We start from the raw sequence: 12,614 nt of genomic DNA on the forward strand, positions 1-12,614 counted from the left end.
ACAATCGCAGCTGAGATTTGCTTTAAAGTATACATTGCTTTATGTGAGTATACTGTAAGTATGCAAGTAAAGCATATGTATATAAGTAAAGCAAAGTGTATGTTACACTTTATGTACCAAAAACCAACAGTATTATGGGTATTTTGCTTCAAGTTTGTTGTTTAAATGTCTCAACTCTTGGCATTCTGGATAAAATATTCCATACATTGTGCTCTGGTTGTGTTTTATACTGAACATTTTGGTTAATGAAATAGGTCATCCAGCTATTTAAAAAAATTCACATACTGTGCCAAGTATATACTCCAGAAATACTGTAGTATGTGTGTAATATGGAAGTTTCCTATAGACCTTATGTAGCTCCGCCCCTTTTCAGCGCTGCGCTCTTTGTCTTTTGACTTCCAGCGATCTTGCGTATAATGAATGAATGGCTCGTTTTAAAATCTTCTACTGACATTTGTTAAGACATCTGCTTTAAACATACAATCCTCATGATAACTTTCGTTAACTTTACATTAAGTAAATCCACTTCAAGAGCTAATTACTCCTGGACAGCAATGCCATAGAGATATACAGAGCAACCACAAAAACGGAAGTTCAAAGACAATATTCTAAAGATGACGGCGCCCTCGTTTCTCTGGAGCATAAGGTCTATAGAATGCAACAGTTGTGTCCGGAAGTAAAAAATACACATTCATTTTCTCCATAGGGAAATTAATTTTTAATAATAACATATAAACTTTTAAAGATAGACCTGACCGAGGTTGTTAATTGATGGTATATGCTTTTGTTGAAGCTGTCAGTCTGCATGATTTCAACTTATTTTTTAAAGGATTGTGTTTAACAGCAGAAGTCCTGGTGAAGACTACATTATGCTGTAAGTAGATGAAGTTCCACCAATCAGAGAGTTATCCTTACATACTTACATTTTATTTATACCATAGTCTGTCTTAATACTTGAATGGCTGGAAGGTGTGCATATACCATGTTTTTTATTTCGATTATGTCGTCCGCAATGCTTCATGGGATTGTAGTTCTTTCCTTCACTGTAGCTGTTTGGTTCACAGTCTTGTCTTTCTGTATGATTTTCAAATACTTTTTTGCTTCAAATCAAACCCAATTGTGATTCTCCTCGTAGCTGTTTGGTTTGTTTCATTGCTTATAACTCTTAAATAACTCTTAAAAATCCCCATGGAAAAAATGAATAGGAAAAAAATTGCGGAACCAAGACTGCTGAAAAAGTGGGTGGGCACTAATGCACTCTATACTGAACACAGCCTTAAAGGGATAGTTCACCCAAAAATGTAAATTCTATAGGCTAATTAATTACTCACCCTCTCGTCGTTTCAAACCATACGACTTTCGTTCATCTTCAGAACACAACTGAAGATTTTTTCGATGAAATCTGAGAGCTTTCTGTCCCTCCATTGACAGCTACACAACTACTTTCAAGCCCCAGAAAGGTAGTAAAGACATTATTAAAGTAATCCAATTTTATGAAGTGACATGAGTACTTTGTTCTTGCAAAAAACACAATTTACCACTTTATTTACAAAATAATAGTCTCCAACATGCATTCTCGCAACAACGTCCGAAGATGAACAAAAGTGAGGGTGAGTAGTTAATGCCAGAATTTTCATTTTTGTGTGAACTAACCCTTTAATCTTATTCACAAGAATTCAGTTATTTCATTCCAGTGTTCACCTCGGGTTTCCCGTGTGATGGGTTGTTTTAGGGCCATGTGGTGAACGGTGACCCACACCCTGGCTTCTCCTCTCTCCAGCTCTGCTTTGGGCAGCCTGCACTGGCTCATGGCTGAGAAGAAGCCTTCAGCATCAGGCCGAGGAGCTGCCAGCGCTGGCGGGACGGACACCGGGCTCAGCTCGCCTCCCTCACAGAACCAGCGGAAGGTGATGACGTCCGGATGAAAGTGAGAGGCCTGGGCTACCATTGTCACAACTCCTGGGGAGAGGGTCCGTTACTGACAACCTTTCATGCTGCGTTTAAATAGTTTGAAATATTTGAATGTGTGTGCTGTATGTGATACCTCCTTCCTCATTTGGCTCTGAGAACTGGATCTCTGAAACTTCCGGTGGTGCTAAACCAAAAAACCCAATACTATTGTCAACAAATGTTAACCTGCATCTTGTTTTATATGCTAAAAGAGAACAAAAATCTATTAACAGGAACCAGCAGCTGAAACCAACTGGAGGTGAACCTCGCCAAGCCTGGGTCAACATGTCTGGGTCATATTTCACTCTAAAATCAATCTACAAATAACCTTTTTTTTTTTTAATTCAATTCTCATAACTGTAAAAAAATAAATAAAAATAAAATAATAATAATAATATATATATATATATATATATATATATATAAATTTTAATAGCCTATATATTTATAGAAATATTTATAATTCACTGTAGAATTTGCATTTATTATATTATATTTAAAAAAATATTGTATTATTAATAAATCACCCTTTTAGAATAATTGGAGTAAAAATAAAAAATAAACTTCAAAAGCGCATGTCTAAACACATTGCAATAATGATATTGAGGGAAAATGTGATTACTTGTCATGAAAATAATGTCTACTGCAAAAATCTTAACTTTGATAAACAGGCTTGAATTTCTTTGTGCAAAATATATTTTCTTCCAATTCTTCATTTTGGGGTGATATCAGACCTGGACATTTTTTTTTTTTTTTTTGATTTTCCCAATAGCTTCAAAGAAAATAAAGCAAACTGCAGGTAAAGCATGAGGTTAATGCATGGTGCATTGAAGTCACATAGGAAAGATCGTATTTATGAGTTGAACGCAAATTCAACGTCACCACAAAGTCGTAATTACGAGTGGGAAACTGGGTGGGGGTGTGTCAGTGATAAAATGGATGCAGCATCTATAATGGTAGATTTGTTCAAATGAATGCTTTTTTTCTCATTAACATTATAAATAAAAAAGCAAAAAAAAACCTGATGCACTTTTTTTAATCATTATTTAGTAAATGCAGATTTTTTAAATCTTTGAATTTTATGTAGAAAAGGTATCACTATATTTTAATAAATTTAAACACACCTGACATCATAATTATGACTTCTCAACTTGTAAATACAAACTTCCCAGGAGGACTTGAACGCATCAATACACCTCAACATGCCCTCTGACCTAGAATAGTAAACTTGTCGGACACTCTCTCGGCCACAATCTTGTCTTTCCCCTTATACGAGATGTGACATTTGAAGACTGCACCCTTGTGAATGGACAGGTTGGGTATAAATGTGACAGAGGAGAACAGTTGTTTGTTTAGGCTGGAGGATGAGCGCGGTGGCATCTGTGTGTGTATCTTGTAATATCCTGAGGCAGTAGAGGGCAGCAGAGGGCCTTTCTCTGACACCACAGACACACGAGAGTTACGAGGCGTGTAGGATGCTGAGTGAAAAGGACCATATTTTTTCTCTGTGTGTGAGAGAATGAGAGGATGAAACACATATACAGACAAACAGCCAGTTTGAATTAATAATGCACGTTAATAATTTGAATAAGTTAAGAAATATCTAATGTGTAAATCCACCACTTTCATCTCAACTTCATTTCAACTACTGCTTTTGTCCATTTGACTTAATGAAAGCAGTGTGAAAACAATGTATTTAAATGTCAGTTTCAAACATCATGGAGGTTTCGTTTCTACTATTCTGTGTTGGCTAGTTCCAAATAACATGATTTCATTTGCAATTGTTTTATACAAATTCACAGCAAAATTCCTCTATCCATAATCAATTTATGTGTCATTAGATTTGATTAATAAACTGTAATGGCCAACTATACAATGGTCCGCTTGATAGTAAATGATGAAGATGAATATGTTGTGGTCTTAGTTGGCTGATACCTTTGTATGCAGTGTCTGTGATGGGCACATCATTCAGAAACCATGTCGTTTGCACTCTCTCTGCCAACCTGCCTTCCACACTGACAGTGACTCTGCCTTTCTTACCCACAATCACCCTGGGTGGCAGAACAATCGCTGAGATGTTCAGAGACTTCAGCTTCTCTGAGAAAAAGGGGGTTAAAAGTGTTAGCATTTCCATTTAGCTCACTAGTATTCTGCCATCATTTGTTCATATCACTAGTAACTATCCTGACCTGTTACATTAAACATGAAATAGACTTATATAATATAAGCCCATTTTATGCTTTTAAGGGCTTGAACAAATCTACAATACTATGATGAAATATTTGCAATTTATATGTCGCTTTCCACAAATTTTATTTCATCAGAATGCACAGCTTCTTTTGAATACCCGCCAATGGAGAAAGATGTGTTTTTTTGCTCCAGAATAGTGCAGATTAAGCTTTTACATCCAGGGCTAGCACTAGCATGACCATGCTAACAAAGAAAAGCTTGATACCTTGCTTCTAATAGAGTGACAATATTTACAGCCTAGGTTATTGGCTCAATATGTTTCCAGATTGGCAAAGATGGCACATACTTTTTAGGTATGAATCAAGCAACTCCCATTAGCCTAAAATCAATGGGATTGCTAACAGAAAGCTTTGTAATAATATTTTATTAAGTCATTGGTGTGTTACCAGACTTACCATCCCTTCTCTTCCAAGAAAATCCCAAGCAGAGCAATAAAACAAGGGTGAGTGAAATGATCATCATCGCTACCGAAGCCTTGGCTGACTTATTCAGACCTGGGTTTTGCACTGAAAGAGATTAGAGCAGTAAATGTATAAAATATATTTTTCTCCATGTACTTGTTTTCTATAACATTTAACACACTTCACCTTTAATCCAATTAAAACACAACACTAGTCGAATGATGCGTTCAAGTCATGTCGGAAAGATTATATTTACGATTTGAGCACACTTGAGTGTCAACACAAGTTCATAATTGGGAGTGGAAAATGTAGGATTTTCTTTAAGCCCATGAAGGTGTAAGTTGTGGGTGAGTCAGTCTTGGACATAATGGATGCATCATCTGTATAAAAGGCAAATTTGTTAAAAAAATATTTTTTTCATTTATCATAAAATGCCATGGGATAGTACATTACAACATAATCTATAATGATTCAATTTACACCACTTTCAGAAACTGAATAAAAACATAAAAAAACGCATCCAGTGCACATTCTTCACCATTTTCTAGATGTAGAGTTAAAAAAATTGTGTTGAATTTTATGTAGAAATGGTACATCGCCATATTGCTCTTACCAAAGTGATTTCAATACAACTGACATCATAATTATGACTTCAACTTGCAAATATAAACTTCTCACAAGAACTTGATTGCAACAAAAGTAGGCTAATGGTGTCCAATCCTCCTCCTGAAGGGCCACATTCCAGCAGATATCAGGTCTAGCCCTAAATAAGCACACCTTAACTAGCTAATCAAGGTATTCCAGATCACTAAAACCTCCAGGCAGGTGTGTTGTGAGATATATTCTGCAGGAATGTGGTCCTCCAGGAGCAGTGAAGTGCAAGAAGGCAAGTGAAGTCCTTTCTCCCATACCACGTGGGTCATCAGTGGAAAGGTCAATGGTTCCATAGGCAGGTTCTTGCACATTGTGTTGCTGGGCCACACATTTCACCTCTCCTCCTCTGCTCCTCTCCTCCACGCTCAAGGTGTGATACTGATGTGTCATATACATTCCATCCTCATTCTGGATGGACAAGGGAAGCTCAGGAAGAACCTTTCCATTCTGGATCCATAGAATGGATAGGTTGTTGGGGTAGAATCCACTGATGTCACAGGAGAGGGTGAGTGGAGATGAGTGGGAAGATGAGGGAACAGTTGAGAGAGTGACCTTCGGGAGAACTAAAAAAAGAAAAAAAAGAATGAAATATACTAAAAGTACCAGTAATCAATCTTAACCACATATTACCAGTAGTCCATTAAAACCCACATTATCTTTATATGAGTATGTTGGTTTCCCAGATGAATAAATGTCCATGAATGCGTAGTAAAAATTTGGCATGTATTTGCAAAGTATTCTCAGACATCAGAGAATGAAACAACTGCTTCATAGGCATAAGGGCCAGCACAGACGAGTGAACCATCTTGAGACAGCATTGCATACTTGCATTCTGTCCCAAATGGTTCAAATGGACGTTCATGAAGTCTACAATACAATAGGGCAGGGTTATACAATACAATCTTCAACTCTAGTCCTGTGGGCCTATGTCCTGCAGACTTTAGTACCAATCCCAATTTAACCCACCTGTAATTTGCAAGTAATTCTGAAGATCTTGATTAGCTTGTTTAAGTGTGTTTGGTTAAGGTTAGTGCTAAACTCAGCAAAACACTGACCCTTTTCAGGACTGGAGTTGAAGTGCCCTACCATAGGGTGTCCCATTTGTTGTTTTATGATTCAGGAGGATGCTTATGAGTACCCACTTTAAGCCCTCAATGCATCCTTTTACAGAAACAGCACTGATGCGGACTTCACAGAAGACTTCTACCCGAAAATCTTTAGGGCTTTTCACACTGTCCTTAACCCGGTTTATTGTCATTCTTAATCCTACTTTTAACCCCTGGTAAAGGAACGCTTCACACCCTGCTCCAGAGCAGGGTTAGCACTTTTGCGGTGTTAGCTCCGCATTGCGGTGCCAAACATGTACAGTGTGAAACACAGTGCTGTTAGAATATTACAGCTTGATGCAGGCTTTCTTTTAGAGCCTTATATGGTAACAGGTTGCGTGCTGCATTCGTCCAATCAATGACACTGACATTGCAAAATATGGAAATAAGGACTTTAACTATTTCAAGTGTGAAAACCCTAAATGTGAAGGACCAAAAGGCCGGTGTTTGGATCTACTAGTCTTGGATAAAGTGGACTGATTGTTTAGGAATGGAAGATCATGTATGTCAAAGAAGAACAACCATAATCTGTTCATTATTTCCTGATAGTTGTTCCCCAATTCAGACTTGCAGAGCAAAACTGACAACATCAAGAAGTTATTTCCTTCATCAATTGCAACTGATGCCTGAGACAAATCCTACAGCATAAGTTGTACAATTCTGCAAAAAGTTTGCGACATGAACTGATGAAGCCACTTGATTGAATGGTGAAATGCGTGTAACTAATGTTAAATAAGCTGAAAGAACTTGTACATGTTGTACTGTTACAGCAAAAGTTGCATCCTGTTTCAAACGAATGACATCTACCAATCAAATGTGTAAATTCTGAATACCTATAATGTAAGGTGTGAACTCTTCAAGGATAGGTTTCACCAGGGCTGTATGTTGCACCTTACAGCCATAGCTTGTGTTCTGGTCAGAGATTTCAGGGATCAAGGTTAGCCAGCTGACTGCGTCGTACAGCCCGTCCTCTGTACGGTTCACTTGCAGCTTTTGGGGTTCTTGGATTTTTTTCCCTGCTCGTATCCAGGTAAACATGATTTGTGGAGGACTAAAGCTCCTTGCCCAACATTCGAACACACTTTTTCTTTTCAGGAATACTTCAGGTACGATGATGGAAACCAGTGGAGGAACTGTAAGAGATTTAGAATGCAACTCCAAGGTTTAGCTTGTCTGGGATATGTATCTGATATTATATTTATTCACTGTAAAAAAAAATTACATCCCCAAGTCAAAAATTTCAAGTGACCGATAACATCTAAATTTTTCAATTAGTCTGACGTATTATTTCTCATTGAGCCAATGTTAACAGACTATTGCAACAAGAATTTCACTTGGGCCAATTGAAAAATTTTGATGTTATCGGTCACTTGAAATTTTTGATTTGGGAGGGTTAGACATTTTTTACAGTATTTATATTAATAAGTTGGACATTGGTCCTGTGTTTTTCAACAACAGCCACTATTTCACACAAGTGACCTATATGAGATGCACTGAGACTTACCTAGTATTGTCAGAGTCACATCTGTGAAGTAATCGGTTTCATTATAGTTCACCCTGCACTCATACACCCCTTGCTGGTCTGGAGTGGCATTGTAAACAGTCAGTGGGAAGGAGCCAATGAAGGAAGCAGTTGTGTTCAAGAAGAAGCCTGGTTGAGTGTGATTCCTTGAGGCAATGACTAAACCACTGAAGGACCAGGTGATGTTTAAGAGTGAATCATCAACTAGAGAAGGCAGTGTAAAGGAGCAGTTGAGGACAGTTGAGGAGCCCGGAGACACAGAGACATCTGCAGAGGAGCCTAAGTTTAAGAGAAGGCCAGAAAAATATGAAAGGAAAAGCATTTCAATTTTCAGACTCTTAAAGTGGCCCTATTATGCTTTTTTGAACAAAAATTTTAAAGATCAAAGTACACAACAAATTAAATTATTGTTTCTTAAAAGAAAGAATTGATTCTGAACTGCCGAAACGAGTTTCAGTCTCAATTCCAGTCTCACTTCCTGTTGCATACCTATGTAACAATGTAACATATTTGCATAATGCCAGCCTATGGTTAGTGCTGCTTTCGTCAACGCAAATTATGACTAAATATCGTCGTCAACGAACCTTTATCACGTGACGAAAACAAGACGAGACGCAATGTAAGTGCTGGTCATGTGACGATAACTATAATTAAATGTATAATGCAATATTGTTGACGAATAAAAACGAGACTAAAAGTGGTTTACAAAATAAAAACTATGCTAAAATGTCTCTTAATTTCCGTTGACCAAAACGAGACGAGACGAAATGTTATGACGTTATTTCGTCTCGTTTAGTTGCATTATTATTATTTTGCAGTATTTCTGTTTCCCGTGGCTACCTTCAGGGGTTGCATCAGGTCACACTGCGCAGACGCAGGCGACGTCACTTCCTCAAACCCCACTCGCAGCATTAGTTAGAAGATGCAGCTGCGGTGAGTAGCGACAACAAACAAAGTTAAGTCTGACGCCTGTTTCACACACACTCCGTGTGCAGGAGCACCACGCGCTATAGTGCTTTCGTTTGCCGTGCGTAACTGATCCACGGCTGTACCACAAACACATACTCACTATTTTTATTTCAAATCCAGAGGTTATCAGCTACTTTTTTTTTTTTTTTTAGTTTTGTCAGCATTGCGATTCTCTTTGTACACATATACACTCTTTAATAGACGTAATTCACTTTTAAGCACAATTTAAATAACGTATTATTCAATGCACTACTTCTATCTAGATTTATAAGCAAGTGGTAAAATATTTAGCCATGTAGTTATATTAAAATCGCAAACATTTTTAATTAAAACTTAAAATTGACAAAAACAGCCACCTCTCATGCCTTTTCTTTTGCATTTAAATTTTAATACAATAAATCTTGGATGTCACAAAGAACTTGTTTTTCAACCTCCACGAATGAGACGAGTGTTACTTTTCTGTTTGATATTTTTGCTATTTTTCCATAGTGATACACTATATTGACTGGGTTAAATAGAATTGCATTACTAAAAAGAGACTAAAATACAATTTTCATTGACTAAATCTAGACTAAATGTCATCAGTTTTCGTTGACTAAAACTAGACGAAAATAGTCATGGATAATTCTGACTAAAATAAGACTAAAATGCTCAGACTTTTAGTCGACTGAAACTTGACTAGACTAAAAAGAGTATGAATGTGACTAAAAACTAATAAAAACTAAAATGACAGCTTGACACAAAGACTTTAAAATTAAAGTTAAAACAGGCCGCCAAAAACAACACTACCTATGGTCTTCATTGGCTGCCTGCAAACAAGGTCTACTTTGACCCGCCCTCAGACACGGTAGTTGTAGCTGAGAAGATGCTGTTTTCAGTGTTGCGAATCTACTTTGCATGCACTTAAGAAGGATGGGGACTCGCGCTGTAGTTGATTTAGTAAAACCGACGCCATTGTTAAAGTTCATATTCAAATTCAGATATGGTAGTAGTGATGTAAGCGGTAGACCAATCACAACAGACTGGCCCATCTGACCAATCAGAGCAGAGTAAGTTCGCGGAAAGGAAGGGTTTAGACTGAATCTTTGAACAAACTGTTTTCAGACTCTTTGAGAAATTAGGTGATGTGCAATGTATATTATGAGAACATTCATGTGTTTTTGACCTTAGATACATGTAAACCACATGTACGAGACCTCCAAAACAAATTAGGAACCTTTAAAATAGCATAATAGGGGCACTTTAATCCAAAAACAAGAGCAGTAGCCTGTGCTTGATTTAGGACTGCTTAAAAAATAAGGTGATAACACATTGATCAAACATCTGGATCAGACACTTAAAGGTTTTAAGAAAAGCACTTAAATTCAGGAGAACTGTCACTCGATTAAGTGCACTGAGAGTTGTTTTGGATAAAACTCATTGCTTTATAATAATTAACTAGGTCTTCTTACTAGACCTCTCTATATGGACTATGCATGATATTATTATTCCCATGACTGGATAACACAAACTAATACCATTCTTGGCTTTTGTATATCATTCTAAGATCAAATGTTCTTCTTTGCATTTCTGATTTAAAAGATTGCATGCTGTATTGACAATAAGTGTGCTAAATAAACATTTACAATAAAACGAGAAAAAAAAAAAAAAAATAATAATTAGGAGACAAAATCAACTTTAGAGGGCTATTTATAACAGCAATAATAATAATTATTAATAAACACTTATGCCATTGTGAATTGTTTGTCAGTTTATTTAATGACTATTTATATTTTCCGGTTACGAAAGGAGGCTGTGGTAACAAACAACTTGGACATTTCTGGTATTAAAAATTTGAATCACACAGTTATTGTTCATCTTTGGTCAAACTTTCCCTCATTCAGGTTTTGGTTATCTTCAATAATGTAGAAAATACACAGCATTCAAAAACAACAACACTGTACTGCAAAATATTGTACGCATAGTAACACACGTCCAGTTTTAAACTTTAAAATTCAGTTCAGGACAATTAAAAAAAATAGCAAACATTAAATCACTTTTTGTCTTGGCAATGCCTTTAGAGAACCTTAACAATAGCTGTAGTGTTGTTTCTGTAATGATACGCATAGGCTATAGTACTCACCTGGCTTTATTAGGCCCATCAGCCATAAATAGAACAGGACTTTAAACTTCATGCCGATTTACTGGAGTGCGAACATACTCCTTATCGTTACTCTATTTGTTTCTTTCATTGCTTTTGCTCTTTGTATTGCATACTGAAAAACACACTTATATAGGGACAGGGGACAGTAGGCGGGGATCAAGTGGGCAAAGGAAAAGATACTGAGTGCTTGTGAAAAGGGGGTGTACCAACTTTATATCTACTGTTCAATGCAGTCATTCAGTTTGATCACTAAGAGAGAGAGAGAGAGAGAGAGAGAGAGAGAGAGAGAGAGAGAGAGAGAGAGAGAGAGAGAGAGAGAGAGAGAGAGAGAGAGAGAGAGAGAGAAAGTTAAATGGTGTGAAGAGGGTAAACACAGGGTACTAAGAGAGGGAGAGAGAGAGAGATGTTCAAAGACACATTTAGGACAGTGGTCACTTAAAATTCAATCTGGCCTCCATCCAATGTTCTGGACTACTTTACATTCATGCTGTATAGTGACCCAACTCAAAATGGGGTTCACCAGTAATCTTGGGCCTCTGTTAAAATAACTGTACTTCCATTTGGAGGACACGGAGGAGACACCTTTTGCCATTCAACTTAATCTAATTCTGTCTGTCTCCACCTGTGGTGAAACATTAACATAATAAAGAGTTTTAGAAGCTAGCACTGTATAATATTTATAGCTGTGACACACGATAACCAGCTTTATTAGTGGATCGGAGTATTATTGTCCAGTCAGGTGTATCTATAAAGATACAGTCATTTGTGTTCAGTTGAATCAAAGCCTGTCGTATCTCAAAGCACAACGCCACAGATTAGATATAGATATCACTGCATAACACAAAGATTGCTTGTTGTCTTTTCAACGAATACTTTTCTCATTTACTTTTCAGATAATTTGTTTTATTACAATGAAATGATGTGAAAGCCTTCAAATGTTTTTGTTTTTTTTGTGCACGTGTAAATTTTGTATTATGTTTTGGCAATATTGTAAATATTAAACCATGTGAATAAAGCTCTGTTGATTCTGACTATCCATTCTCTTTCTCAAGTTCAGTTTAGAGAGTTTTTGACAATTTCTCAGTAGAACCTTCGAAGAAAGTAGAGGAAAACTAGGGAAAGGGAGGATGGATGGTAGGGAGAGAAAAAGAGTAAGAAGAAGATTTACAGTGACAGAAGGAATGAAAGAGAGAGAATATAAGGAACACAGGGGCCCTCAGAAAGGAATAAAGGGGTCACTGTTTCAAAGCTTATTTTAACATGGTTGAATGTTAGTTCGCCTCTAATATGATGAAGAATGAACACATTATTGCTGCAAGACAAACTTGTTTGACCAACTGAATTTGGGAAGACATTAATTACAGGGTTCGCAAAACTTAAAGCTTAAAAAAAAAAAAAATTTCTTATTAACTTGCTCGTTGTTCAAAACTGATTGCTTGCACAAATAATTACAAAGAAATGGCAAGTACCACATGAAATTAAATATTACATTATGATAGACTGAAATTGTAGGCTATTTTCTTGTAAAACATACTCCAATAATCTTGGTTTTATTTAAAACTTTGAAAAATCTTTGTACAGTGTATGTTCCTTTAATACGTGGTTTAATAACACATGAG

The 12,614-nt window shown here is 36.7% G+C and overlaps 1 protein-coding gene across 2 annotated transcripts in view; it reads right to left on the minus strand.

Annotated features, from left to right (window-relative positions):
* LOC309485306 (uncharacterized protein) overlaps positions 1-11,092 on the minus strand; it is a 41,003-nt gene extending 29,911 nt beyond the window's left edge. The window contains exons 1-9 of one of the 2 annotated variants that reach the window (XM_082152098.1): positions 10,975-11,092; positions 7,866-8,162; positions 7,195-7,494; positions 5,513-5,818; positions 4,596-4,706; positions 3,886-4,047; positions 3,165-3,455; positions 2,045-2,095; positions 1,702-1,956 (exon numbers count right to left, since the gene is read on the minus strand). In XM_082152098.1, coding sequence (XP_082008224.1) covers positions 1,702-1,956; positions 2,045-2,095; positions 3,165-3,455; positions 3,886-4,047; positions 4,596-4,706; positions 5,513-5,818; positions 7,195-7,494; positions 7,866-8,162; positions 10,975-11,026 — 1,825 coding nt within the window. In that variant the 5' untranslated portion in view covers positions 11,027-11,092. Of the gene's footprint in view, positions 1-1,701; positions 1,960-2,044; positions 2,096-3,164; positions 3,456-3,885; positions 4,048-4,595; positions 4,707-5,512; positions 5,819-7,194; positions 7,495-7,865; positions 8,163-10,974 lie in introns of both variants that reach the window. The other variant, XM_082152097.1, reaches the window with a different exon arrangement.
* Positions 11,093-12,614: the final 1,522 nt, after the last annotated feature.

Source organism: Leuciscus leuciscus (assembly GCF_965113295.1).
Source record: "Leuciscus leuciscus genome assembly, chromosome: 21".
NCBI lineage: Eukaryota > Metazoa > Chordata > Actinopteri > Cypriniformes > Leuciscidae > Leuciscus > Leuciscus leuciscus.